Source organism: Podarcis liolepis, assembly GCF_965112155.1.
Source record: "Podarcis liolepis genome assembly, chromosome: 7".
Classification (NCBI taxonomy): Eukaryota; Metazoa; Chordata; class Lepidosauria; order Squamata; family Lacertidae; genus Podarcis; species Podarcis liolepis.
The window spans coordinates 95394878-95422202 of NC_139561.1; the positions used below are offsets into that span (position 1 = coordinate 95394878).

A 27325-nucleotide genomic window follows, 5' to 3' on the forward strand; every position below is an offset into this window, starting at 1 on the left:
TCATGATTTTAACCAATGAGTATTGCTTGATATTTATTGACATTTTCATGGATCTTTTGTTGATTCTCCCTTCTTCATTTCCCCACTTGCTATATTGCTACAAAGGGACGCGGGTGGCGCTGTGGGTTAAACCACAGAGCCTAGGACTTGCTGATCAGAAGGTCAGCTTCACCTGGAAACCCTGATTCCCCTCCTCTGCTACCGTTCTACATTAAGAACACAAGAAGAGGCTTCTGGATCAGGCCCATGGCCCATGGCCCATGGAAGATGCCCTCAGAATACTGCTTGTTAGGTAGATTTATTGCTTTATTGTTCGGCGTCCAGCACGCTTCCCCCTGCGAGCCTCTGCAGGTCGTAAAGCAATGAGCAAAGCTGCACAGCGGTCGTGTTGAAAGGGCAGTAAAACAAGTCCCACATGTTTCTTCTGTCCTAATGTCCCTTTATTTGCTCAAAAGTAGCATATTTACAAATCCCGACAGCCAGAACATGGAAAGGCCTCCCCAAAATTTTTAGTTTGGAATGTATAATTGGCTTTATTGTTTGTATTATGATGTGGCAAGATTTGATTTGATTTGTTATCATTAGAATGTTACTAATGGAGAATTAGTTTTAAAAATATTCAATCCATTAAGAAGTTCTTAGTTCATCTTCAGTGAAGGTTTGCCGGATCATAAATCAGCAAATAGAATGTAAATAGAAAAAGAGATGAGCAAGAGGTCTCCTTTCCACTGACATCATCATTCCATCATGTTGCCATAGTGCTGTGACCTCATGTCTCCAGGGGCTTGGCGGCCCTTAGCAACGCTGGTACACAGTGACCTTCAAAAAGAGTGAGTGTGTTTTCTTTTTCTCCCCAAAGTTAGTGTGACATATTTAGTTTTAATTTGTGTTCCCTTTGAATAAAAATAAGAATTTTTTATTTGTATCCTGCCCTCCCCGGCTGAGGCCGGGCTCAGAGCGGCTAACATCATAAAAAAAAACCCAGGAAGGACCTTTTAGGCAGAATTTTGTTCCAAAGCCAGAACCATTCTTTTTTTTTTTATAAAATTTTTATTGGTTTTACAGAATTTTTAAAAGACAAAACAAGCACTTAAAAAGACATACAAACACGTATAGTTTCTTAACATTTTTTCATAAACCTCTTTTCCGGGACTCCCCCATACCCCCCCTTTCTGCATCCCAATGTCCATAATTTTTTAGCAACTTCTAAATATTCCTTTCCAACCTCTGTCATCTTAATCTTTTCTATAATCTGATCTTATATCACTGTATCCCTTTTTCCCCCTGAAAACCTCGACATTCTAGCATTCATCAAGTTTATAGTAGTCCTTAAGATAGCTTTTAAATTTTCTCCATTCTTCTTCCGCCGTCTCTTTTCCCTGATCACGGATTCTGCCAGTCATCTCAGCCAATGTCATATTGTCCATCACTTTCATCTGCCATTCTTCCAGAGTGGGTAGGTCTTGTGTCTTCCAATACTTTGCGATGAGTATTCTTGCTGCTGTTGTAGCATACATAAAGAAAGTTCTGTCCTTCTTGGCACCAATTGGCCGACAATGCCCAAGAGGAAGGCCTCTGGTTTTTTAGGGAAAGTACATTTAAGTACCTTTTTCATTTCATTATAAATCATTTCCCAGAAAGCCTTAATCTTCGGGCATGTCCACCAAAGGTGATAGAAAGTACCTTCAGTCTCTTTACATTTCCAACACTTATTATCAGGCAAATGGTAAATTTTTGCTAGCTTGACTGGGGTCATGTACCACCTGTAGATCATTTTCATAATGTTTTCCTTTAAGGCATTACATGCCGTGAATTTAATACCGGTGTTCCACAACCATTCCCAGTCAGCAAACATAATGTTATGACCAATGTCCTGTGCCCACTTAATCATAGCCGATTTAACTGTTTCATCTTGTGTATTCCATTTCAGCAGCAAGTTATACATTCTTGATAAATTCTTAGTATTGGGTTCTAACAATTCAGTCTCTAATTTTGATTTTTCCACCTGAAAGCCAATTTTCCTGTCCTGTTTAAAAAACTCCATTATTTGATGATATTGAAACCAATTTTGTACTTTATGTTTCATTTTCTCATGACTTTGTAATTTCAGTTTATCTCCCTCCTGTTCCAAGATTTCCCAATACTTTGGCCATCCGACCTCCATATTGAGTTTCTTCACTGCCTTAGCCTCCACAGGAGACACCCATCTAGGGGTTTTGTTTTCCAACAGATCTTTATATCTTATCCAAACATTAAACAATGCTTTTCTGACAATATGGTTTTTAAAGGCCCTATGCAGCTTAATTTTGTCATACCATAAATATGCGTGCCAACCAAATGCATTATTAAAACCTTCCAAATCCAATATGTCTGTGTTCTCGAGGAGCATCCACTCTTTCAGCCAGCAAAATGCTGCTGCTTCATAGTAGAATTTTAAGTCCGGCAGGGCGAATCCCCCTCTTTCTTTAGCATCTGTCAGTATTTTAAATTTAATTCTGGGCTTTTTGCCCTGCCAGACAAATTTCGAGATATCTTTCTGCCACCTCTTAAAACATTCCATCTTGTCAAGAATCTGCAAGGTTTGAAACAAAAATAACATTCTAGGCAATACATTCATCTTAATCACTGCAATTCGGCCTAACATTGACAATTTCAAATTTGACCATATTTCTAGATCTTTTTTAATTTCTGACCAACATTTTTCATAGTTATCCTTATACAAATTCAAATTTTTAGATGTCAAATAAACCCCTAGATATTTCACCTTCTTAACCACCGTCAGCCCTGTCTCCTCTTGAAATTTCTCCTTCTCCATATCTGTTAAATTTTTTCCTAAAACTTTAGTTTTTTGTTTATTCAATTTAAATCCGGCTACCTGGCCAAACTGTTGGATTATTTCTAACACCTTTTTCGTACTAGTGTTTGGCTCTTGCAGGGTCAATACTAAGTCATCTGCAAAAGCTCTTAACTTGTAATGTTTAGCTCCGACCTGTACACCTTTGACCTGCTGGTCATTTCTGATCATATTCAGCAACACCTCCAGAACCGAGATAAAAAGCAATGGGGAAATTGGGCACCCCTGTCGTGTTCCTTTTTCTATCTTGAGTTCCTCAGTTATTACATTATTTACAATCAGCTTAGCTTTTTGTTCAGAATATATTGCACCCATACCATCTCAAAACCTTGGCCTACCCCCATCCCATGAAGATTCTTTTTCATAAAACTCCAAGAAATATTGTCAAAGGCTTTCTCCGCGTCCACAAAAATCAACACTGCTTTAGAGTTTATATCCACCTCTAACTTTTCCAAAATGTCTATTATGTTCCTTACATTGTCTGCTAGGTGCCTTTTTGGGAGAAAGCCTGCTTGGTTCTTATGAATCTTTTCCATCAACACTTTTTAAAATCTTTTTGCCAAAATGTCTGCAAAAATTTTGTAATCCACATTGAGTAATGATATTGGGCGGTAGTTCTTCAATTGAGTCTTTTCAGTCTCTGTCTTTGGTATGAGTGAGATATACGCTTCTTTCCACGATTCAGGTGCCTTTTTTCCCTCTAGAATCTCATTACAGACTTCTTTTAATGGTTGCATCCAGCCCCCGTGAGACCGAGGGAATCCCGGCCGCGTCGTCAACCCAGCCAGCCAGTTGGGTGGCTGGGGGGTGTAGCCTGCCCTATTTAGGGCCGGCGTGGCTGGGGCTCGCCCTCTTTTCGCCTCGCCAGCCATCCTGCTTTGGTTTGTATTAAGGTTGTTTTGTCTCTTACCTTTTCTTTAGGCTGTGTATCTCAATTCCTTCGGTGATCGATTTTCACTTGGATTTACCCGTGCATCGGTGTTGTGCCTCCCATTGGATTGCCCACCCGTGTTCCAGGCAGCCGCTTCGGCAGCCAGAGCCATTTAGCTCCGGAACAGCAGGGCTGAAACCGCGCTGGAAAACCCCATCGACCGAGTGTTCCCTTCTCTCTGGGTGGCTTCTCTGCAGCGGAGCTTTGCGGAACGCGGTTTGCACGTTCAGCGCCAGCCCATCGCCGTTTAGTCCTTTTACTCGGAAGCGCACAGCTCGCCTGACGGATCAGGTTAGACTGGGGGTTCTTATTTCTAGCCGCATTTGCAGGGTGGTGGGGCACCTTTAACGTTTGTGGGGGGCTTGGTGGAGCAAAAGGAGGGAGGCTTAAAAGGACACGTCATTGTCGCTACCCCTTTGCATTTGGTACTGGCCGCTTTGCCTTTGCGTTCCAACGGTTGCTTCTTCACCATTATACCTTTCCAAGAACTTCAGCCAGACTTCCAGATCAGATTTTACCTCTTTAGATAGGGGAACCCTGTGATGGGGTGACCAGAAGCCTGCTGACAACCTCGCGAGGCGGCTGCAAAATGGGTGGCCAGGGGAAACCACTCAGCAAGCAAAGTTCAAATGGCCTAACAACGACTGCCTGAGCGTAACTTTTCTTAGAGGGAGAAGTTGCTGAATGAGGTCCCTAAGCGCAACCATTTTTTCACTAGGAAGTTTTGAGGTTTGGGCGACTGTGTCCAGCTCAATGCCTAGGTAAACCATAGTTGTAGCTGGGCCCTCCATTTTATCTGCAGCCAAAGGTACTCCCAGCTCTGTGAACGTGGGATTCGGCGGGCACCCTTTGCGCCTCCCCTACTCGGGGGAAAACCCGGTTTCGGGGGTCCGGAGCAACTTGGGGTGAGTGGCGAGGTGCTTCGAATCGTCTGCTCCTTCCACGGAGCGAAACCGCATAGCTGTTGCCGGAGAGCGCTGACTTTTTCCTGTGGACAATTTGACTTCAAAGTAATTACCCATGAGTAAAGCTGAAGCGGGAGAATTGGATTTTTTAAACGTTTAATTTGGTATTGTAACGGGGAGGTTCAATACAGGAAGTCCACCTTCCCCTTTTGTAAATAGACTGAAGCAATGAGGCTGCAAGCTGAAGTCTTGGAAAGCCTTTTGTAAAAGACTAAATTTCCATCGGTAAAGAACATTAGGCCCCCCCTTGGAGGCAGGAAAAGGGGGGGAGTTGTGGACTGAGTATGCCTGCAGGAGAGAGTGAAGAGAGCTAAAATACCGCTGCTCTGTTTGCAAATATTTTTTATTACATTTTCTATAAAAACTTCCATCTTTCCATTTTCCACATCACGTATTTTAGTTTGTTGAACCTCCCTCCACTCCTCTGACAGTCATCCATAATAATTCTCCTATTTACACATTTCTTAATATATAGTATCACCTTTAAGTAATTTCTTTATATGCTTATTTACATTTTTGCGATATTCCTCACTTTTCACAAAGCCTCTTTAAAACACACTAGCGTTGTATTCTCCTCACATATAGTTTTCAAATACTCTCTAAATTTTCCCCAATCCTCCAAAAACTTATGGTCTCTTTGAAGTCTAATTTTCCCCGTTAGTTTGTCTAATTCCGCATAATCAATTAGTTTATTTCTCCATTTGTCCAGAGTCGGTACTTGTTCTTGTTTCCACCTTTGAGCTGTCAGCGTCCTCGCGGCAGTTATTGCATATTGGAAAAGTTTGAAATCCTTCCTTTTAATTTCCCTTCTGGTTATCCCTAGTAGAAAGGTCTCTGGTTTCTTAACAAAGCTAAATTGTAGCATTTTCCTTACTTCATCATATATTTTTCCCCAGAAGCCCTTCTGGGGGCATAAACGTGCCCTCTTTCTCTCTACACCTCCAGCATTTATTACAGATCTTATACATTTTGGCCAATTTAACCGGTGTTAAGTACCATCTATATACCATCTTCATGGCATTTTCTTTTAGTGTTATGCATGCTGTGAATTTCAGATTTTGATTCCATATCTTTTGCCACTCTTCCAGCTCTATACTGTACCCTAGATCTCTGGCCCAGTGGATCATTACCTCTTTCACCTCCTCATCATTCGTATGCCATTCTAGTAGGATTTTATACATTTTTGATATGGTTTTACGATCATTATTAACAATTTCTGTTTGGAACTTCGAATCCTTTTCCTCATACCCTTTTTCTTTCACCTCCTTTTTAAACATATTACTTATCTGCCAATAGTGCAACCAGTCCCGTACATGTTCTTTCACTTGTTCATATGGTTTAACTGTCCATTTGTCCCCTTCTTTGAATACCAGGTCTCCATATGTGACCCAGTTACTTCTCATATTGAGTTGCTTAATTCCCATCATCTCTAAAGGGGATAGCCAATGTGGTACCCCCCTTTCTAATATATTTTTATATCTGATCCATACTTCGATTAGCGATTTCCGGAATATATGATTTCCAAAAGATTGATGACCTTTTTTACCCTCCTGCCATAAATAAGCGTGCCACCCGAACCTATTGTCGAATCCCTCTAAGTCCAATAATTTCGTGTTTTTGAGCTTTATCCAATCTCTTACCCAGCAAAGACATGATGCCTCATAATACAACTTCAAGTCTGGCAGGGCAAATCCTCCTCTCTTTTGCATCCGTTAACAGTTTATATTTAATTCTCGGTTTTTTGCCCTGCCAGATATATCTTGAAATCGATCTCTGCCACTCCTTAAAAATTTTAACTCCTCTTAATATTGGGATCGTCTGAAATAAAAATAGTAACTTGGGTAGCACGTTCATCTTGATCATTGCTATTCTACCCCAAAATACCGCTGCTCTGACCCTGGGAACGGGCTGCTAGCAGGACTGATGTCTTTTGGAATGTTCATTGACACTGTTTAGAACGTTCATTGACAGCTAGCTAAACAAGAGAAATACTGTCTCCGGCTGCTTTTAAAAAAGGAGTAAAAGTAACTGAAAACTGAAACTAACTTTGGATTGTTTGAACTGTGTTTAAAAGAGGACATTACTGACTAATATAAATAGAAACTGTTTCCCCCTAGTGGAAGCCTTTGAACTGGTGACTTTACAAGAGCTGGGCTAGGGGAATTTCCAGCTGCAAGATAAAAACTCTGAGACTCTGGGACTGACCTTGAATCTTTTAAGTGTTATGGCAAATGGAAAGGAAAAAACAGACCAGTTAACTGCTGAAAAAAACATTAAGGTCTGGGAGAACTTGGCAGCAACCCAGGAGAGGCTCAACACCAGGCCTCCCTGCTTCTTCTTCTGCTGCTTCTGCACCAGTACAATCAAAATCAAGAGGAATGTCAACAGAAGAGGCCTTAGCGGTTGCATTAAATAAGATAAATGATTCATTGGAACAGCTTAATAAGAAAGCGGATGCGACAAATGTGAAAGTGGATGCTGCAACTATTAAAATCGACTTAAATACAGAAAGTATAAATAACTTGGGACAAAAGGTGAACACCAATATAGAAACCATCCAGAAACTGATACAGGAATCTACTTTGATACGGCAGACTGCGGAGGAAAGCTAGCGAGAAAGCCATTGCTGCTGAATGTAAAGTAACACAACTGGAGAGAGAGAGAGTCCCAGCCCTACAGAGGCAACTTGATGAACATAAGTTGACGCTTGCTATGATTGAACTTAAAGAAAAACAGATGAATCTGAGGATTAGAGCCCTACCCGAATTGGAGAAGGAAAGTTTGACAGACTTTCTCACACAGGAATTTGCTGACCTTTGGGACTTGGACTTGGGTCAAGAAGAGTTTAGAATTGTGAGGGCCTTCAGACTTGGAAGAGGAGGGAAAAAAGAGAAGAATAGAATAGAATAAGAGACTGCTTGATCACCCTTCGAACTAAAGAAGAGAGAGATAGAATCTTGAGCTGGCACTACCAGAAGAACTTAGAAGTACAACAGTCAAGAGTGGAAATTTTTAAAGACGTCTCGAAACATCTTTTGGATCTTAGGCCTAACTACAGAGATATTGTTGCCCTGCTGAGAAGGAATAAAATCATCTTTAGGTGGGAGTTTCCCCAAGGTCTATCGTTCAATTTCAAAGGAAGGAAAATAAAAATAAGATCAGTAGAAGAGAAAGTAAAGTTTTTGTATAAATACGAAGAAGATCTGCAGAAGGAACTTGGAAAAGAGCCAAGAGCATTGGATAGAAGATCACCAGATAGAGGACTAGAGCAAGGAGCATCAGATAGAAGATCACCAAACAGGGGAATATTGGATATATCAGCATTATCCTTTGGACTGGATCTCCCAGTGAACGTGTCACCACCACCACCAACAAAAGAAGAGCAAGCATTGGGTGCAGTTGGAGGAATATCAAAGTAATTACATGATGGCGTTGCAGGTTTCGAGCTGGAATGTGAATGGACTGAACTCTCCAGAAAAAAGGCGGAGAGTATTTCATTTATTGAAAAAAGAACATTTGGACTTGATTTGTTTACAAGAAACACATGTGATAAGGCTACACAGGAAAATATTAAGTAATAAAAGACTGGGCCAAGAATTTATCTCATCAAAGTTAAAAAAAGAGGAGTGGTCCTTTATGCAAAGGAGAGCCTATCACCGAAATTCATATTCAAAGATGACCAAGGAAGATTTGTTGCAATTGAAATTCAATCACAAGGAGAGAAATTTCTGATCGTAGGTATTTATGCACCAAATGAAGGAAAATCGGAGTTCTATAAGAAGCTACACGAGACTCTGATGGACTACATGGACTATAATATGATCTTGATGGGAGACATGAATGGAGTGGTGTCTACAAATATGGACAAGGCACAGAGACAGGTAGTCACCAAAGATGGCAGACTACCAAAAACCTTTTTCGACATGACTGAAAATATGGATTTAGTTGACATTTGGAGAATGAAGAACCCTCTGGGAAGAGAGGGAACTTTCTTCTCTGAGGCTAAAATGACATGGACAAGAATTGACCAAATCTGGGTAACCAGGGGATTGGCTCCAAAGATCAGCAAAGTGGAGATTTGCCCCAAAACTTGTTCTGACCATAATGCCGTGAAGATGGAAATGAAATTGACGCCAATTGGTTCCTTTAGATGGAGGATGAACAATACTTTGTTCAGGAATGAAGAGGTGACCAAAAAGGCCCAAAAAAACTCTAAGAGACTGTTTCGAGATAAACATGAATACTACAGTGGAAAAAAGAGTGATTTGGGACGCAAGCAAAGCGGTTATGAGAGGATTCTTAATACAACAGAATGCAATTAAGAAGAGAACTCAGAATGAAAAAAGGATAAAATCCTGAGGAAAATAAAGGAAGGAGAGAAGAAACTGAGAGCAAAACCAAAGTCACAGGAGATCTTGAAAGAGATAAAGTTATACCAGGTACAATACAAGAAGCTGATGAATCAGGAAATAGAATGGAAGATTAAACAGATGAGGCAAAAGACATTTGAATCGGCAAATAAGTGTGGAAAATTGTTGGCCTGGCAAATGAAAAAAAGACAAAAACTCAATACTATTACGAATTTGGAAGTGGAAGGAAAGAATATACAGAACCCAGTGGAGATCAGGAAGTGTTTTCAGAGGTATTTTAAACAACTTTATACACAGGAGAAGCAGAAAGAAACGGACGTTGATCGATTTTTGAAAATAAATGGACTACATAAAATCTCTCAGGAAAAACAGCTAATGTGGAACTACAAAATAACGGATCAGGAGGTGGAAGGGGCCATTCAGAACATGCAATTAGGTAAATCTCCAGGACCAGATGGTTTGACTTCAAGATATTACAGATCTTTGAAAGAATGGTTAATACAACCATTGAAGGAAGTCTGCAATGAAATATTGGAAGGGAGAAAGGCACTGGAGTCGTGGAAGGAAGCTTACATTACACTTATACCGAAAACAGAGACTGAAAAGACACAGCTCAAGAACTACCGCCCCATATTGTTGCTTAATGTGGATTACAAAATTTTTGCAGATATTTTGGCTAAAAGATTAAAAAAGGTGTTAGTAGAAGAAATTCATAAAGACCAAGCGGGCTTTCTCCCGGGCAGACACTTGTCTGACAATATGAGGAATATATTTAATATTCTAGAAAAACTACAAGTGAATATCAATACTAAGGCAGTTTTGATATTTGTGGATGCAGAGAAAGCCTTTGACAACATCTCTTGGAGTTTTATGAAGAAGAATCTACAGGGGATGGGGGTAGGTCAAGGTTTTGAAAACGGTATAGATGCAATTTATTCAGAACAAAAGGCAAAATTAATTGTGAACAATGTAGTGACAGAAGAGTTTAAGATTGAGAAAGGGACACAACAAGGTTGCCCAATTTCTCCATTGCTTTTTATATCGGTCCTTGAGGTGTTGTTAAATATGATTAGAAAGGACAAAGAGGTTAAAGGTATACAAGTGGGAGCTAAACAGTACAAACTGAAAGCATTTGCTGATGACTTAGTATTGACTTTACAATGACTTAGTATTGACTTTACAGGAGCCAGAATCTAGTACTAAAAGGGTATTGGAACTGATCCAAGAATTCGGACAGGTAGCAGGTTTTAAGTTGAACAAGATGAAAACTAAGGTTTTAGAGAAAAATTTAACTGTGAATGAGAGAGAGAAGTTTCAGGAGGAGACAGGACTAACATTGGTTAAGAAAGTGAAATACTCAGGGGTTAACATGACTGCCAAAAATGTGAATTTATTTAAGGATAACTATGAAAAATGTTGGATTGATGTGAAAAAGGATTTAGAAATATGGACAAACCTGAAGTTATCATTGTTAGGCCGAATTGCTGTGATAAAAATGAATGTATTGCCAAGGATGTTGTTTTTATTTCAAACATTGCAAATTTTGGATAAGATGGATTGTTTCAAGAAGTTGTTTTAATAATGCATTTGGCTGGCATGCATATTTGTGGTACGATAAGGTCAAAGCACATAAAGCGTTTAAAAATCATATTGTTAGAAAATATAATGGTTGGGAGTTACTCGTGCGTAATCCTGCTCTGTTTGAGCATTAGATTGCCTGGTTAAACCCTCCGGACTGCACAGTCCATCTCAGCGTGGCTGCCCTTAGTCACTCGTAGAATCTGTCTGTGGGCGTTTCTTAAAGCGTTGCCAACATAAGAGTTGTTTGACGCCCAATCGTTTCCGCCTCTCACTGCACGGGAGTCTCCTGTGCAGGGTGGGCGTGGGCAGCGGGGTGCTTGGGCTCTCCTCACTAACTTCCAACGAAGAGTCCTGGAGCCCCTGCACCTCCCTGTCCCGTTCCTCTCCTGGATCCCTGGTGTTACACTCATTCTCTTCCCCTTTTTCCCAGCTGAGTCTCCCCCTAGCGCTGGGACCTTCTCCTGCAGAATCAGAGACCCTCTCCTTCTCCCATGCCTCTGATGGCAGTTCCCTGACAGAAAAGCATTGTTTAATGTTTGGATAAGATATAAGGATTTGTTAGAAAAGAAAACCCCAAGATGGTTGTCACCAATGGAAGCGAAGGCACAGGAAAAACTCAATATGGAGGCCAAATGGCCGAAATATTGGGAAATTCTGGAACAAGATGGAGACAGTATAAAATTGCAGAGCTTTGAAAAATAGAAAAATAAAGTGTGAGATTGGCTTCATTATTACCAGGTAATGGAGGCATATAACTTGGACAAAAAAATTGGCTTCCAGGTGGAAGAATCAAAATTGGAAACAGAATTGTTAGAGCCAAAAATCAAGAATCTGTCAAGAATGTATAACTTGCTGTTGAAATGGAACACTCAGGATGAAATGGTGAAATCAGCTATGATTAAATGGGCACAAGATGTTGGACATAACATAATGATGGCTGACTGGGAACAGTTATGGACCACAGGTATGAAATTCACGGCATGTAATGCCCTAAGAGAAAATTTAATGAAAATGATTTATAGGTGGTACATGACACCAGTCAAGCTTGCAAAAATTTACCATTTGCCCGATAATAAATGTTGGAAATGTAATGAGCCTGAAGGTACATTCTTTCACCTTTGGTGGACATGCCCAAGGATTAAGACATTCTGGGAGATGATTTATAACGAAATGAAAAAGGTATTCAAATACACCTTCCTGTAAAAGGATTATAAATTTGGAACGATTGTGCATTGGTGGAACTGGCATACAAAAGAGGAAAGGCAAGTTTCTTTTTTTTATTATTGTATCGGATTTTAATTGGGACTCTCCTCCCCTCTATGGATTTTACAAATTTAAGACACCAAATATCGGACTGACAGGAGAAAAGAGAGCTGTCATTGCGGAAACTGTATCTAAAATAGAAACTGCTACAGTTGAGTGTTATTGGAGGATACAATTAAGGAACTGTAACTGGCATCTTTTAGATGAGACTTTGTGGCAACTTGGGAAGTGCTCTGTAAGTTAAAAAAGTTTGAAGGACTATTGTTAAATTGTTTGGGACTGCAGGGACTTTAATGGTGGACAAACTTCTTTCTTTCTTCTTTGAACTGTAATAATACTCCCCCTAGTGGATCTTTGGATTTACAAGTGCTTGGGAACAAACTTTATTTTGACTCTCTGCTGCTTTGTTATTTACATTTGGGAACTGTCTTTCCCATGGGATATATACAACTTGACCTTGACTCATAGACAGGTGTGGAATGAGTGGCCCACCGAAAACAAGATCTGCAAAAACGAAAGCAAGGCAAACTCAACTTGTGCAAACAACTTTGACTGCTCAGCCACGCAGATCATCTGTCCCAGCTGTATTGGGAGTACAAGAAAAGGAAGTTGAACAGCCTGCAACAGAGGATATGGCTGCAGGAGGATCGGATACATTATTAAAAGAAATGCTGGAACAATTTGCAATCTTAAACAAGAAGGTGGATGACCAAACGGCAAAAATTGACCTAGCCACATCCTCTATCACAAAACTGACTGAACAAGTTGCACAACATACACAAGCAATTGAGAACCTTAAAGAAGCAACTGCTGAGAATCGGAAATTGGCTGAAGCAGCCAATTTAAATGCTGATCAAGCAAATCAGAAAGTTGAGGCCATAAAAGGGGAGGTAAGGCCACTCCACAAGCACATCAGTGACCAACAGGCCTACCTGTCTATGGTGGAATTGAGAAATCGGGAAAATAATTTGAGACTAAGATCTATCCCAGAGCTCGAAAAAGAAGATTTGATTGGCTACCTGACAATAGAATTTTCTAAGTTCTGGGGCATAGAAGCAGACAAAGATTTTAAAATAACAACTGCGTTTAGACTGGGAAGAGCTGCAAGGAGGGACAGGCCCAGAGACTGTTTGATTATTCTGAGATCTAAACAGGAGAGAGACAAAATATTAGACCTCCATTTCAAGAAATCATTGGATATTCAAGATAAAAGGGCGGAAATCTACAAAGATATACCAAAACAACTTTTGGACCTTAGAACCGAATATACTGATCTAGCAAGACTACTGAGAGGCAACGGGATCCCTTACAGGTGGGAGTTTCCCCAAGGTTTATCTTTCAACTACAAAGGAAAGAAAGTTAAAATTAAAACAACAGAAGACAACCAGAAGTTCCTGCATGACCACGGAGAGGACTTGCAGAAGGGAATAGCAGGTCCTTGGCCACCGCCACAATCCGGAATAGTACCAACTCCTACACCTCCGGGTCCGGACGAAAAGAAGGACACCCCTTAAAGAGGAACAACAGATTGATTCAGGATGTCTCTGCAGCTGTACAGCTGGAATATTCATGGAGCAAACTCCCTGGAAAAAAGAAGAAGGATCTTCCATATTTTGAAAAAAGAACAATTGGACATTATTTGCTTGCAGGAAACACATGTGACTAGACTCCACAGGAAAGTGTTAATCAATAAAAGACTAGGCCAAGAATTTATTTCTTCAGACAGAGTTAAAAAGAGAGGCGTTGTGATCTACGCAAAGGAGAACTTGTCGCCGAAATTTTTGTTTAAAGATGAGCAAGGAAGAATCTTGGCAATTGAAATACAAACTCAAGGAGAAAAATTTTTGATATTAGGAATTTATGCACCAAATGAGGGGAAATCGGAATTTTATAAGAAGCTACATGAGACATTGCTGGATTATCTGGACTATTCCAACATCATTATGATGGGCGATATGAACGGGGTGGTCTCTACTCATATGGATAAGTCACAAAATAAAAATCTAACCAAAGATGGCAGACTACCAAAAACTTTTTTTGAATTAACTGACAATATGGATTTGATTGATATTTGGAGGACAAGGAACCCCTTAGGTAAAGAAGGAACATTCTTTTCTGAGGCCCACCTGTCATGGACAAGAATCGACCAAATTTGGACAACTAGAGGGCTGGCACCTAAGACTAGAAGAGTGGAAATCTGCCCAAAGACTTGCTCCGACCATAATGCTTTGAAAATGGAATTGAGACTTACTCCGGCCGGTTCCTTCAGATGGAAAATGAATGACAGCCTACTAAGAGATCAAGAGATTGTAAAGAAGGCCCAAAAAACCTTAAAGGACTATTTTGAAATCAATTTGAACACCTCGGTGGAAAAGAGAACAATCTGGGACGCAAGTAAAGCGGTAATGAGAGGGTTTCTGATACAACAGAATACGATCAAGAAAAAACTTGGAATGGAAAAAAGGATAAGATATTAGAGAAGATAAGAGATGGAGAGAAAAAATTGAGACCAAAACCCAAATCAAGAGATCTTAAGAGAAATTAAATTCCATCAAGCACCATATGCGAAACTGATAAATCAAGAGGTGGAATGGAAAATTAAACAAATGAAACAAAGATCATTTGAATCGGCGAATAAATGTGGAAAACTGCTAGCATGGCAGTTGAAAAAGAGACAAAAATTGAACTTTGTTACTAATTTAGAGGTTGAAGGGAGAAACATTCAGAAACCAGATGAAATTAGAAAGTGCTTCCAGAAATATTTCAAAAAACTATACACGCAAGGGCCTGAGGAAGTGTCTGAGATAGATCAATTTTTAAAAGGTAATGGCTTACCAAAACTATCTCAGGAGAAGAGATCAATATTGAACTATAAAATTACACAACAGGAAATCGAGGCAGCCATTCAGAATATGCAACTAGGCAAATCTCCAGGCCCAGATGGACTTACCTCCAAGTACTATAAGATATTAAAAGACTATTTGACACAACCATTACTGGAGGTTTGTAACCAGATTATGGAGGGAGGGAGGGCACCGGAAACGTGGAAAGAAGCTTTCATCACATTGATACCTAAATCGGAAACTGAGAAGACCCAGCTTAAGAACTACCGTCCCATCTCACTCCTAAATGTGGATTACAAAATCTTTGCGGACATTTTAGCAAGTAGACTTAAAAAGGTATTAAATGAAGTAATCCATAAGGACCAGGCAGGCTTTCTCCCAGGCAGACACTTGTTTGACAATACTAGGAATATTATTGATATTCTGGAACTTTTGCAAACCAACATTAACACTAAAGCAGTGTTAATTTTCATTGTTGCGGAGAAGGCCTTTGACAACATTTCTTGGAAGTTTATGAAGAAAAATTTGGAAGGGATGGGAGTGGGACGGGGGTTTGAAAATGGTATAGAAGCAATTTACTCAGAACAAAAAGCTAAGTTGATAGTGAACAATGTGGTGACAGAAGAGTTCAAAATTGAAAAAGGAACACGACAGGGGTGCCCCCTATCTCCCCTATTATTTATCTCAGTCCTGGAGGTGCTTTTGAATATGATTAGGGAGGACCGGCTGGTGCAAGGAGTACGGGTCGGAGTGAAACAATACAAACTGAAAGCTTTTGCAGATGACTTGGTTTTAACACTACAGGAGCCAGAACCCAGTACAAAAAGAGTTTTAGAACTGATTCATGAGTTTGGTCGGGTGGCGGGATTTAAGTTGAACAAACAAAAGACTAAAGTTTTGGGGAAAAACTTGACACCTTTAGAAACAGATGGGTTTCAGAAGGAAACAGAGTTAAATATGGTCAAAAAAGTGAAATACCTGGGGATTAACTTGTCTTCCAAAAATTTGAATTTATTTAAAGATAACTATGAAAAATGTTGGTCAGAAGTTAAAAAGGATTTGGAATCTTGGTCAAGACTGAAACTTTCCTTGTTGGGTCGAATAGCAGCTATAAAAATGAATGTGTTGCCAAAGATGTTGTTTTTGTTTCAAACCCTACAGATCGTGGACAGAGTGGAATGTTTTGGAAAGTGGCAGAAGGATATTTCAAAGTTTGTTTGGCAGGGCAAAAAGCCCCGAATAAAGTTTAAAATACTAACAGATGCAAAGGAAAGAGGGGGGTTTGCCCTGCCAGACTTAAGGTTATATTATGAAGCTGCAGCCTTCTGCTGGATGAAAGATTGGATGCTCTTAGAGAACACGGATGTCCTAGATCTGGAAGGGTTTAATAATTCGTTAGGATGGCATGCATATTTGTGGTACGACAAGGTAAAGACTCACAAAATGTTCAAAAACCATATTGTTAGAAAAGCAATATTTATGGTCAGACAAAATATAAAGACTTATTAGAGAGTAAGACCCCGAGGTGGGTATCACCAGTGGAGGCCAAGGCCTGGAAAAAACCCAATATGGAGGCCGGTTGGCCGAAATATGGGGAAATAGTAGAAAAAATTGGAGATAACTGGAGGTTACAGAGCTATGAAAAACTAAAGAATAAGATGCAAGATTGGTTTCATTATGCTCAAATTCAAGAGGTTTTTAAGTTGGACAAAAAAGCAGGATTCCAGGTGGAAAATTTGAAACTAGAGACAGAATTGTTAGAACCAAAGACTAAGGTACTTTCGAGAATGTATAACTTGCTGCTTAAATGGAACATTCAGGATGAGACAGTTAAATCAGCCATGATAAAATGGGCTCAAGACATCGGGTACAACATTATGTTTGAAGACTGGGAAAGGTTATGGACCACCGGTATGAAATTTACGGCATGTAATGCCTTGAAAGAAAACATTATGAAAATGATATACAGGTGGTACATGACCCCAGTCAAGCTTGCTAAGATATACCATTTGTCTGATAATAAATGCTGGAAATGTAAGGAGGCTGAAGGGACATTCTTTCACCTGTGGTGGACCTGTCCAAAAGTGAAGGTCTACTGGGAAATGATCTACAATGAGTTAAAAAAGGTGTTTAAGTACACCTTTCCTAAGAAACCAGAGGCCTTTCTCTTGGGCATTGTCGGCCAAAAGGTGTTAAAAAAGGATAGAACGTTTTTTATGTATGCAACTACAGCAGCAAGAATTCTTATCGCAAAACATCGGAAGATTCAAGATTTACCCACACTGGAAGAGTGGCAGACGCAATTGATGGACTATATGGAATTGGCTGAGATGACTGCCAGGATCCGAGATTTGGGAGAAGAAGCAATGGAGGAGGATTGGAAAAAATTTAAGGACTATTTGCAAAAATTTTATAAGTTATATGAACTATAAGAATCCGCATGATTTGGAAAGGTTAGCTCCAGCAAAGAGAGTGGATGATATATGAAACTAAGTTACACTAAATGAAAGGATTAATGTTTAAATGTTTAAAATAACATCATATTTGTCTTTAGAGTAAATTAGTATTAAGTAATTTAAACTTAAAATGCAATAATTGGAAAGTACAAAAGAAACGCATGAAACAAGGTTATAATTTGCTGATATTTTTATTGTTAAGAATGCACGGTGAGGGAGATGTGGGGAAGTCCGGTAGAAGATTGAAAAAAGCTTGGAAATGATATATCTTTTTTCTTTTTCTTTTCTTCTTGTTCTTGTTTCTTTGTATATCTGACTGTGTATTTATATCTGGAAAAAATGCAATTAAAAATATTAAAAAAAAACAAAAACAAATACACCTTCCTGAAGAAACCAGAGGCCTTTCTCCTGGGCATGGTCAGCCAATTGGTGCCAAAAAAGGACAGAACTTTTTTTATGTATGCAACAACAGCAGCAAGAATACTCATCGCGAAGTATTGGAAGACACAAGATTTACCCACCCGGGAAGAATGGCAGATGAAGTTGATGGACTATATGGAACTGGCGGAAATGACTGGCAGAATCCGAGACCAGGGAGAAGAGTCGGTGGAAGAAGACTAGAAAAAGTTTAAAGACTATTTACAGAAATACTGTAAAATTAATGAATGTTAGAAAAATGTTGGAATGAAGTTATATGGCTTTAGTAGAAATGTTATAAGGAATTAAGTATAAATAGATAATAGAGTGTTAAAGGAAAAAATAAGGTTAGAATGTGTTAAGATAATTATAGGATAGAAAACAGAGGAAGATGGAAAGGAATTGCTGAAACAGTTAATAGAAGTGGAATACAAAAAGGGAGGTGTGAGGAGGTCGTGGAAATAAGTGAATGAAAGATAAGATATTGAAATGTGATGTGTTTTAAACTGTTTTTGTTTTCTTAGTTTAATGTGTTAATGTTATGTATTAGTATTAGTGTTATGTAGTGTTTTTGTGTTGTATTGTATTGTCCATTTTTTTTTCTTTTTTGTAGTGTTTAAATTGTTGGAAAAGCAATAAATATTATTTTATTTTTTTAAAAAAAAGAGCTTTCTGTTCACGCTCAGGGAAACTCATGAGGCAGGACTCCTGAGGAGGGGGAGAAGGGGGAGGGAACTGGAGGGGAATATATGCTCTGTGCAAATGGCTGTGAACTTGTGCTTGTTTGTGAAGTTATCACTCTAGCTCCTTCTACCAATCCCGGATGGTAGAAATAAAGCTTTTTCTCTGAAATTATCCCTTGAGTGCCTGTTTGACTCCCCTTTCCCTCTCTCGGGTGCAGTGCTCTTCCCACCCGAGGGCAAAGCCTGAAAAGGCTACAGGAGTTGTGGCGTCCTCAGGCACAGAGGTTTTCCAGGTAGCTAGTCCCAGGGTCCACTTCTGCAGGCAGCGCACCTCCACCCGCACACAAGACAAGCCGCCTGCAGGAGTCGACTCCTGCAAAGTGGCCCAGCAAGGTGCGATCCTTCCAGCAAGGTTTCAGGGCAGACCTTCAGCCAGACCTAGTCTGTCCTGGGATCCACCCATAATGAGAAAACTAAAACAAAACTATTCACACAAAAGGCAGGCCTTACATCCAGGCTTTTACTGACCGTACATTAAAAGAACTTTTCACAAGAGATATTGAAGATAATAAAAAACAGCACCCAGAATTAGGAAGAGATAACCAGGCTGGAATAGTAGATCATGTCAGATCATTTTCCTCCATAAATTTTACAATATTCTTCCGCGGTATCCACTTCCTCCCCCCTTGGATCTACACGAGCTTGCTATTTCCAGGCCTGTCAAATATTTGGTCATCCTTCTCACTCTGAGTAAAAAGACTTCCTCATTTCAATGTTTACAAATAAAAATACCATACCAAATACTTTGAATCATTCCCAGATTCTGTCAATATCCAGGGTAATATTTCCCAATTGCTAAATTTCCAGCAATCAAAACTGGAATATCATATTCCAGTCTTAACAGATTACCTAAAAATGACAATTTCTTATCCAGAGATTCTATTTATTTTTTTAAAATAATTTTTTATTGATTTTTCCATGGATTCTACTTCTAACACTATATCTTTAACAATTTTTCATATTTCGACCCTCCTCCCCTGGACTTCCCTCGTACTCACATTTGTTTTATTTCCCTATTGTTCACCTTGCGTATTTGATGTTTCCCCAAAATTTCCTCAATACATATAGTCTTATTTTTTGTTGTAGACAAACCCTGCCAATGAGTCCATTTCTTTATGTTGCCTCTTCATATATTGTCAGAGCTGCTTGAAGATCCTAGCTCACAGAGGATCACGCTAGCCAGCGATCATTAAGTAAAAGTCTTTATTGAGTTACAGTTTCCATTCTCACGCTGCTGCGCGCAACTCTACGTCTAGTAGCTAGATCGGCGAGGCTCCGTCTGAGTCTCCGCCCCGTGTGCACCAACTTAATATCCTAGCCCGGCTCCACCTTTTCCGCCTGACTGTCCTCCTCTGGGTCCCTCTACCCCCCGGGGTCTCTTCCTTCCGGGATTCTTCTGACGCTGACCCCCCGGACCCTCCTGTCTCCTTGCGCCGGGCTTTAGGACCTGGCTCCCTTTCCGGGCTGCTTACTGCGTCACCTTCCTCTGCATTTGAACTTGGCGCGCGCGCCCAACTTTCCACTTTCCGCTTAACCGTTTCTTCACTCCCCGATGGAGGTGTGGCCACTCCTGACTCGTGCCCTCCCTCCTGTGGTGAGCTGCCAGCGCTTGCCCCCTGGCTCCCTTCCTCTTCCCTGCTCTCTGGCGGTGACGCTGGTCCCGATCTCCAACTGCTCCCCCCTGAGTCCCCTCTGGCTCTATCTTCCTGGGGTGCCCCCCTAGACTCCCCCCTTGCCCTGGCCACTGGTGCTCCTTTCTGTGAATCCTCTGATTCACTGGAAAGACTCGGAGATCTCGGGTCGTCGTCATCACTCATCTTTTCTTCTGCCTCCTCCCCTTCGCTCTCTGTTTCCTCCCTTGCCCTTGCCTCTGCTCCTAAACCCCTGACATATATGTTGTAAATGGTTCCCATTCTCTTTTAAAGTCTTTGTTGTCCTTTTCATGTAATTTTTCTGTTAGTTTTGCCGGTTCTGCATATTCCATAGGTTTCCCTTGCCATTGTTCTTTCGTGGGTATTTCTTCTGTCTTCCAAGTTTGTGCTAATAAAATTCTTGCCGCTGTTGTTGCATACATAAATAATTCCCAGTTTTCTTTTTTTACATCTTGGTCTAAAATTCCTAGAAGGAATGCTTCTGGTTTCTTAACAAAAGTCTTTTTACACAGTTTTTTCAATTCATTATATATCATTTCCCAATAATTCCTAATCTTTTTGCATCTTGCAGGATGGCTTTTTTTCTAAAAAGAAAAAATAAAAACAAGATCTATCCCTCAAATGAAGATGAGGCCCCTGCCCTACTGCCGCCATTGGCGAAGCCATCAACATCAGCCACAGAGGGCAGGAGGAAAAATCAAGTTGCACCCAAAAACAAGATCTACCCCTCAAATGAAGAGGAGGCCCCTGTCCTACTGCCAGCATTGGCAAAGCCTACTCCATCAGCGGCAGAGGCCAGGGCGGCAGAGGCCAGACCACTAGTCTTGCCAGGGCTGGTCCAGCCTCGGACCAGCAAGCAAGAGCCAAGCCAGCAGCGGCCCTCAAAAAAGAAGAGCCTTGAGGACTCTGGGTCAGCGTTCCCAGGTGAGTAGGCAGAACCAGATCCCTTTTGGGTTCCCCTTGGCCTTAGACTTGGTGTTTACCTCTACGGATGTTGGTGATCTGACACTAACTAAAAGCGAAACAAAAGAAGTGCCCTGGTCAGATCACTTCCTGGCGCAACTGGACTTCTCCGCGACCCTTCCCCAATGCAGGGAGGTGGGACCGATTTGGATGGTCCGACCCCGCTACTTAATGGATCCAACTGGTTTCCAGAGAGTGGTAGGGGATGTTTTATCCCAAGTTGATGGCCTCTCAGCTGATTCCCTGGTGGCCCGCTGGAATGCGGTTAACCAGGGCTATTGACTGTCTGGCTCCGAAGCGCCCTCTCCGATTGCATGGAGCCCAGACAACTCCATGGTTTTCCCCAGAGCTGAGGGCGATGAAACAATCGTTGAGACAGCTAGAGCACTGATGGCGGAAAACTCACTCTGAATCAGACTGGACACGGGCTAGAGCTCAACGTCGAGCCTACCAAGTGGCAATGGCGACGGCATCTGCAGAAAACAGCAGCAGGAGACTTTTTCAGGTGGTTCGCAATCTATCGGAACCACCTCCGTCACCGGGGCCTGGTAGGGACCCCAAGATCTCCTGCAATGCTTTTGCAAAGTTTTTTTGCAGATAAAGTCGCTCAGATTCATAAGGAGGTAGACTCCACCGTGGGAGCAGGGCCAGGGCGGGAGAGTACTAGAGTTCTGTCTGGTCCTGTTACATGGGATCAATTCCAATCTGTTACCTCCGAGGATGTGGACAGGCTGCTTGGACAAGTGAAACCGACCACCTGTCTCCTTGAATCTTGCCCATCCTGGCTGATAAAAGCGAGCCGGGAAGAGCTGGGCGATGGGCTCTGCGGGGGGTTGAATGCTTCTCTCTGTGAGGGAGCCTTCCCAGACCCGCTGAAAGAGGCGGTCATTAAACCGCTTCTTAAAAAAACACCGTTAGACCCAGCCAATTTGGCCAACTATCGCCCAGTCTCAAATCTGCCATTCTTGGGCAAGGTGATTGAGCGGGTGGGTTGCCAAACAACTCCAAGCACGCCTGGAGGATGCAGACCATTTGGGTCCCTTCGAATCGGGATTCAGGCCTCACCATGGGACTGAAACTGCCTTGGTCGCGCTGGTTGAAAATCTCCGGTGGGCTAGGGACAAAGGTGAGAGCTGTTTCCTAGTTCTGCTGGATTTCTCAGCGGCCTTTGACACCATCGACCATAACATCCTTCTGGACCGTCTAGAGGGGCTGGGAGATGGTGGCACTGTTATACGGTGGTTCCGCTCCTTTCTCCTGGGCCGTGTCCAGAAAGTGGTGTTGGGGGATGAGTGTTCAGACCCCTGGGCTCTCACTTGTGGGGTGCCTCAGGGTTCTGTCCTCTCCCCCATGCTTTTTAATATCTATATGAAGCCGCTGGGAGAGATCATCAGGGGGTTTGGGCTGGGTGTTCATCAGTATGTCGATGATATCCAGCTCTACCTCTCCTTTAAATCAGAACCAGTAAAGGCGGTGAAGGTCCTGTGTGAGTGCCTGGAGGTGGTTGGAGGATGGATGGTGGCTAACAGATTGATGTTGAATCCTGACAAGTCCTGTTTTTGGGGGACAGGGTGCGGGTGGGTGTAGGGGATTCCCTGGTCCTGAATGGGGTAGCTGTGCCCCTGAAGGTCCAGGTGCACAGCCTGGGAGTCACTTTGGACTCACAGCTGTCCATGGAGGCGCAGGTTAATTCTGTATCCAGGGCAGCTGTCTACCAGCTCCACCTGGTACGCAGGCTGAGACCCTACCTGCCTGCGGACTGTCTCACTAGAGTGGTGCATGCTCTGGTTATCTCCCGCTTGGACTATTGCAATGCGCTCTACATGGGGCTACATTTGACGGTGACCCAGAAACTGCAATTAATCCAGAATGTGGCAGCTAGGCTGGTGACTGGGAGCGGCCGCCGGGACCACATAACACTGGTTCTGAGAGATCTGCATTGGCTCCCAGTACGTTTCCGAGCACGATTCAAAGTGTTAAAGCCCCAAACAGCCTCGGTCCTGTATACCTGAAGGAGCGTCTCCACTCCCATCGTTCAGCATGGACACTGAGATCCAGCTCCGAGGGCCTTCTGGCGGTTCCCTCACTGCGAGAAGTAAGGTTACAGGGAACCAGACAGAGGGCCTTCTTGGTAGTGGCGCCCACCCTGTGGAATACCCTCCCTTCAGATGTGCAGGAAATAAGTAGCTATCCTATCTTTAAAAGACATCTGAAGGCAGCCCTGTTTAGGGAAGTTTTTAACATTTAACGCTGTATTGTTTTTAATACTTGATTGGGAGCTGCCCAGAGTGGCTGGGGAAACTCAGCCAGATGGGCGGGGTATAAGTAATAAATTATTATTATTATGATGATACAATGCCGGGGTCTCTCTTGGTTTCCTTGATGTCTGGGTGCAAGTCCCCCCCACCCCACCCCTCCTTGTTATGAGGCGTGTAACATGGAGCAGGGACTTCCGGGTGGCTGCCCCATTTCTGCATTGCTGGGGGTTGGACTAGGTGACCCCGCAGGTCCCTTCAGACGCTACAGTTCTATGATCCCTGTTCAGATATGGCATGCACCCGCTCATTGCAACAGGCGAGAAGCCCCCTGAGAAAGAACTTGCCGTCTTTTCTCGTGTATAAGACGAGGTTTTTTACCCCCCAAATCAAGTGTCAAATTGGGGCTCCACTTCTACAGGGGGAGTGCTGAGGGGGGACGGGCGCTTGGTTGTAGCTGCCAGGAGGAGATTCCCAGCCATGATTTCTTTGCTGTGGAAAGGGCTGTTGTCGACTGGCAGACGATAGGTGACTTGGTGGTTGATGCCTGCAACTGTGCAATTTGATTAATTGCTCCCTCCCCCCAAATAAAGCTCAACCACTCTGGGCAACCCCTCCCCCAAAAAGCTTAACAAGTCTTGGCAATCTGCCCCCATTTCTAAATTTTGAGTGCCCAAAAATATGGAGCGTCATATATGGGGGCGTGTTATACATGGAAAAATACGGTACCTTTCCCTCTCATCCGCCTCATTTACTCACCCCTCTCTCTCTTTCTTTCTGAAGAACTCTCTGATGAAAACTTCAAGTTCCTGTGGATGGGTAAGAAAATGCTGGGAGGAAGAACAATCCCAGAAGTTTTGGAGAGGATGGATGAAAGGGAGATTTTGGATACCATCCTCCAACACCTCCAGACATCTCCCCAGGTGTGTGTGATGCAGGGTGGATTTGATTGAAATCAAATCAATTTAAAACATATTTTTACATTCTTGCTTGTATAATCTTAATATTTACAACCAGATGAAGGTTTCATTTTGGGAATAATAAATTTCCAGAGTAGTTTTTACTACTGATTTGGTTATACTGTTAGAAATGCATAGACAGATAATTATGAAATTATTGTGGGGTATAATAAGTTAACTGTGTACAGACGCTTCAGGTTACATACGCTTCAGGTTACAGACTCCGCTAACCCAGAAATAGTACCTCGGGTTAAGAACTGCCATCGGCTCAGGGGCGAGAGGGGAAAAGCCGAGTGGATTACAGAGAGCCCCCAAAGATCGTGGGAAGCAGCACTTCCTCAGCGGAGGAAGGAGAGGAGATGCAGGGGTCGGAGGAGGCAAGGCGGTGCCTGGACACCTTGCCTGAGCAAAGCGGGGAGGAGGGGGGTCCCCCATTACCCAAGCCTTCCTTGCGCAGTAGGCTTCCGCGCAGAGAGGGGAGGCGCAGACTGGGCGCCAAGAAATTACTCTGCTGGGGAAGGTTGAAGGGCCGCCCACTCTCAGATTCTGCCCGTGAATGAGCAAGACAGGGAATAGAGGTGCTCTGCATTCTAAAAGTTTTGATCACTAAGAAGAAAGCTTGAAAACAGACTCTTGAGCCATATTGCCTGATTGCTCTCAAGCAACCAACCGATACCTCTAACAGTGGTGCTTCAGGTTAAGAACAGTTTCAGGTTAAGAACAGATCTCCGGAACGAATTAAGTTCTTAACCTGAGGTACCATTGTATATTTGGACAACTTTTCTGCTGTACCTTATTGGAAGGAGAAAAATAATCATTTCCTTAATAAGAATTTAAACAATTTATTTAACTAAAACAATAACATTATAGCTTATATATCCATGATGTAGTTAAACATTTTTTTTAAAAAAAAATCTTAGACTGAATTTTAGCATATATGAAAAACTTAAAATAAATCCTTACTTCCCAGTGAATAGCCTTTGGACTATAATGCAACTTAAATAGAAAAATATATTCCGAAAGATTTTTCCTCTAAAAGCATTTTATTTTAGAAATCCAATTTAATTTTTTAAAAAAATGTGATTTAAATCAAAGAAATCCATTTAAAAAAATAATGGGTCATTGATTTTTATCCACCCTGGTCTGATGCATGAACCAGGATTTCCCAACCTGGTGCCCTCTAAATGTTCTGGACCATATGCTGCCTGGGGCTGGTGGGAGCATGTAGAAGGGTTCAAGTTGAGGGGAACTGCCATTAACTATCACAGACAAAGGCAAACTCGGCCCTCCAGCTGTTTTGGGACTACAGCTCCCATCATCCCTAGCTAACAGGACCAGCAGGTCAGGGGTGATGGGCATTGGAGTCCCCAAACAGCTGGAGGGCTGTGTTTGCCTAGGCCTGAACTATTGGGAGCCCAGCTTGGAGGAAGGTCCTATTTGCACATGCAGGAGACGACTTTCCGCTGGTGAGAAGGAGTGGTAACCGCCAGTCTGGGGGGGCTTGAAAAGAGGACCAGGCAAACTTGGGGAAGCAGAGAAGACGATCAGTGCAGGATCTGTAGACCGGAAGAAGAACCAATCCATGAACTTGATTTGGTGGGGTGACTTGGACCCCAGGAAATGTTGCATGTTTTTTTCTTTATTCAGAAGCATTCCTGCCTCCAACAGTGGAGGAAGAGCAATCAATGCTGAACTTGTCAACTTTCAAATTCCCCAAATGAGGAATACTAAAGAGTTGTAATAGGGACGCGGGTGGCGCTGTGGGTTAAACCACTGTGCCGCTTGGGCTTGCCGATCGGAAGGTTGGCGGTTCGAATCCCTGCGATGGGGTGAGCTCCCGTTGTTCGGTCCCAGCTCCTGCCCACCTAGCAGTTCAAAAGCACATAGTGCAAGTAAGTAAGTAAGTAAATAAATAAATAAATAATAATAATAATAATAATAATAATAATAATAATAATAATATATTATATCCAATCCCTCCCCAGCCGAAGCCAGTACTGCTCCGGCTGGAAGGTAAACGGCATTTCCGTGTGCTGCTCTGGTTTCGCCAGAAGCGGCTTAGTCATGCTGGCCACATGACCTGGAAAAACTGTCTGCAGAAGCGGACAAATGCCGGCTCCCTCGGCCTTAAAGCGAGATGAGCTTTAAGCCCAGAGTCATTTGCGACTGGACTTAATTGTCAGGGGTCCCTTTACCTTTACCTTTAAAGAGTTGTAACATGACTTGGGAATTCAGAAGATGTGTAAAATTGCATACAAATCATTAAAACAATTGCCTAGTACTTGCAATCTATTATTATTATTTAGTATTACCCGACATTTTCAGACGCTAAAATTGAAATTCTTTGGTTTTCCAAAAGCAGTTGATGTAGCTGGTGGGGTCTCCTCCCTGTGACTCACCCAAACCTTCCCCAACCCTTAGAATGCCCTCTATAGATATTATGGACTCAAGCTGCGGGATTCCAGGAGCGCAGAGACAGTCCACCAGTACCTGCACTTACTCCTGAGGTTGGCTCTCGAAGAGGAAGCAGACAGAGAGGTGAGTGAATGTGTGGGATGTCAGGGGGGGAGGAGAGCCAGCGGGACTGGGACTGCGCTCACATGGAGACTCTCCACCTCCAGCAGTTTCCTGGAAGAGCCTCCTCCTTCTGAACCCTCCTGCTTCAAGCGCCTCCCCAGGCTGCTCCCCAGTGTCCCACCACCACAATCCAGGGTCCCCCACTCTTACTCATCCAGCCAGTCCCTGACATTACCCCACAGACCCCACCAGCCCTCTGTCCTGATTTCTGGATTGGTCTCTGCTCGTGCCCACCCAGTCACCCCCTCAAAGCCTCTTACAGGAGGAACAGCTTTTCAGCATTCAACATATCTGGGGCAGATTTGTTTAGTTTTGGGTTAGATCAGAGCAGCCAACAAGTGGCCCTCAATGCCTTTCTTGGCAGCCCTCAGCAACCTTGGAGGCACCCATACACACCTGTAGGCCTTGCACCGCCTTCCCAAAGCTGGGTAAGGAGGTGCTGGGCTTGGGGAAGGAGGCAGGTGTGATCTGTCAGGGTCCTAGAGTCCCCAGTTAG

General features: G+C 42.4%; 2 protein-coding genes across 3 annotated transcripts in view; both read left to right on the top strand.

Moving 5' to 3' along the window:
* The window catches only part of LOC310712825 (GPI mannosyltransferase 4-like), a 43509-nt gene extending 25344 nt beyond the window's left edge, over positions 1 to 18165 (top strand). Inside the window, exon 3 of the mRNA XM_083516223.1 lies at positions 17801 to 18165. The gene's annotated coding sequence lies outside the window, so the exon portion shown is untranslated. The remainder of the gene's footprint in view (positions 1 to 17800) is intronic.
* Positions 811 to 27325, top strand: LOC310712879 (uncharacterized protein). Of its 2 annotated transcripts, XM_083516319.1 has the most exons (5): positions 811 to 830; positions 3776 to 4076; positions 20647 to 20999; positions 24077 to 24216; positions 26674 to 27324. In XM_083516319.1, exons 3-5 carry the CDS (start codon positions 20648 to 20650, stop codon positions 27148 to 27150), a joined length of 969 nt encoding a protein of 322 aa, XP_083372445.1. In that variant the 5' UTR covers positions 811 to 830; positions 3776 to 4076; position 20647; the 3' UTR covers positions 27151 to 27324. The 2 variants fall into 2 exon arrangements, with proteins under 2 accessions (XP_083372445.1, XP_083372444.1); XM_083516318.1 differs by lacking the exons at positions 811 to 830; positions 3776 to 4076 and adding an exon at positions 15917 to 16235 and having other exon boundaries at positions 26674 to 27325.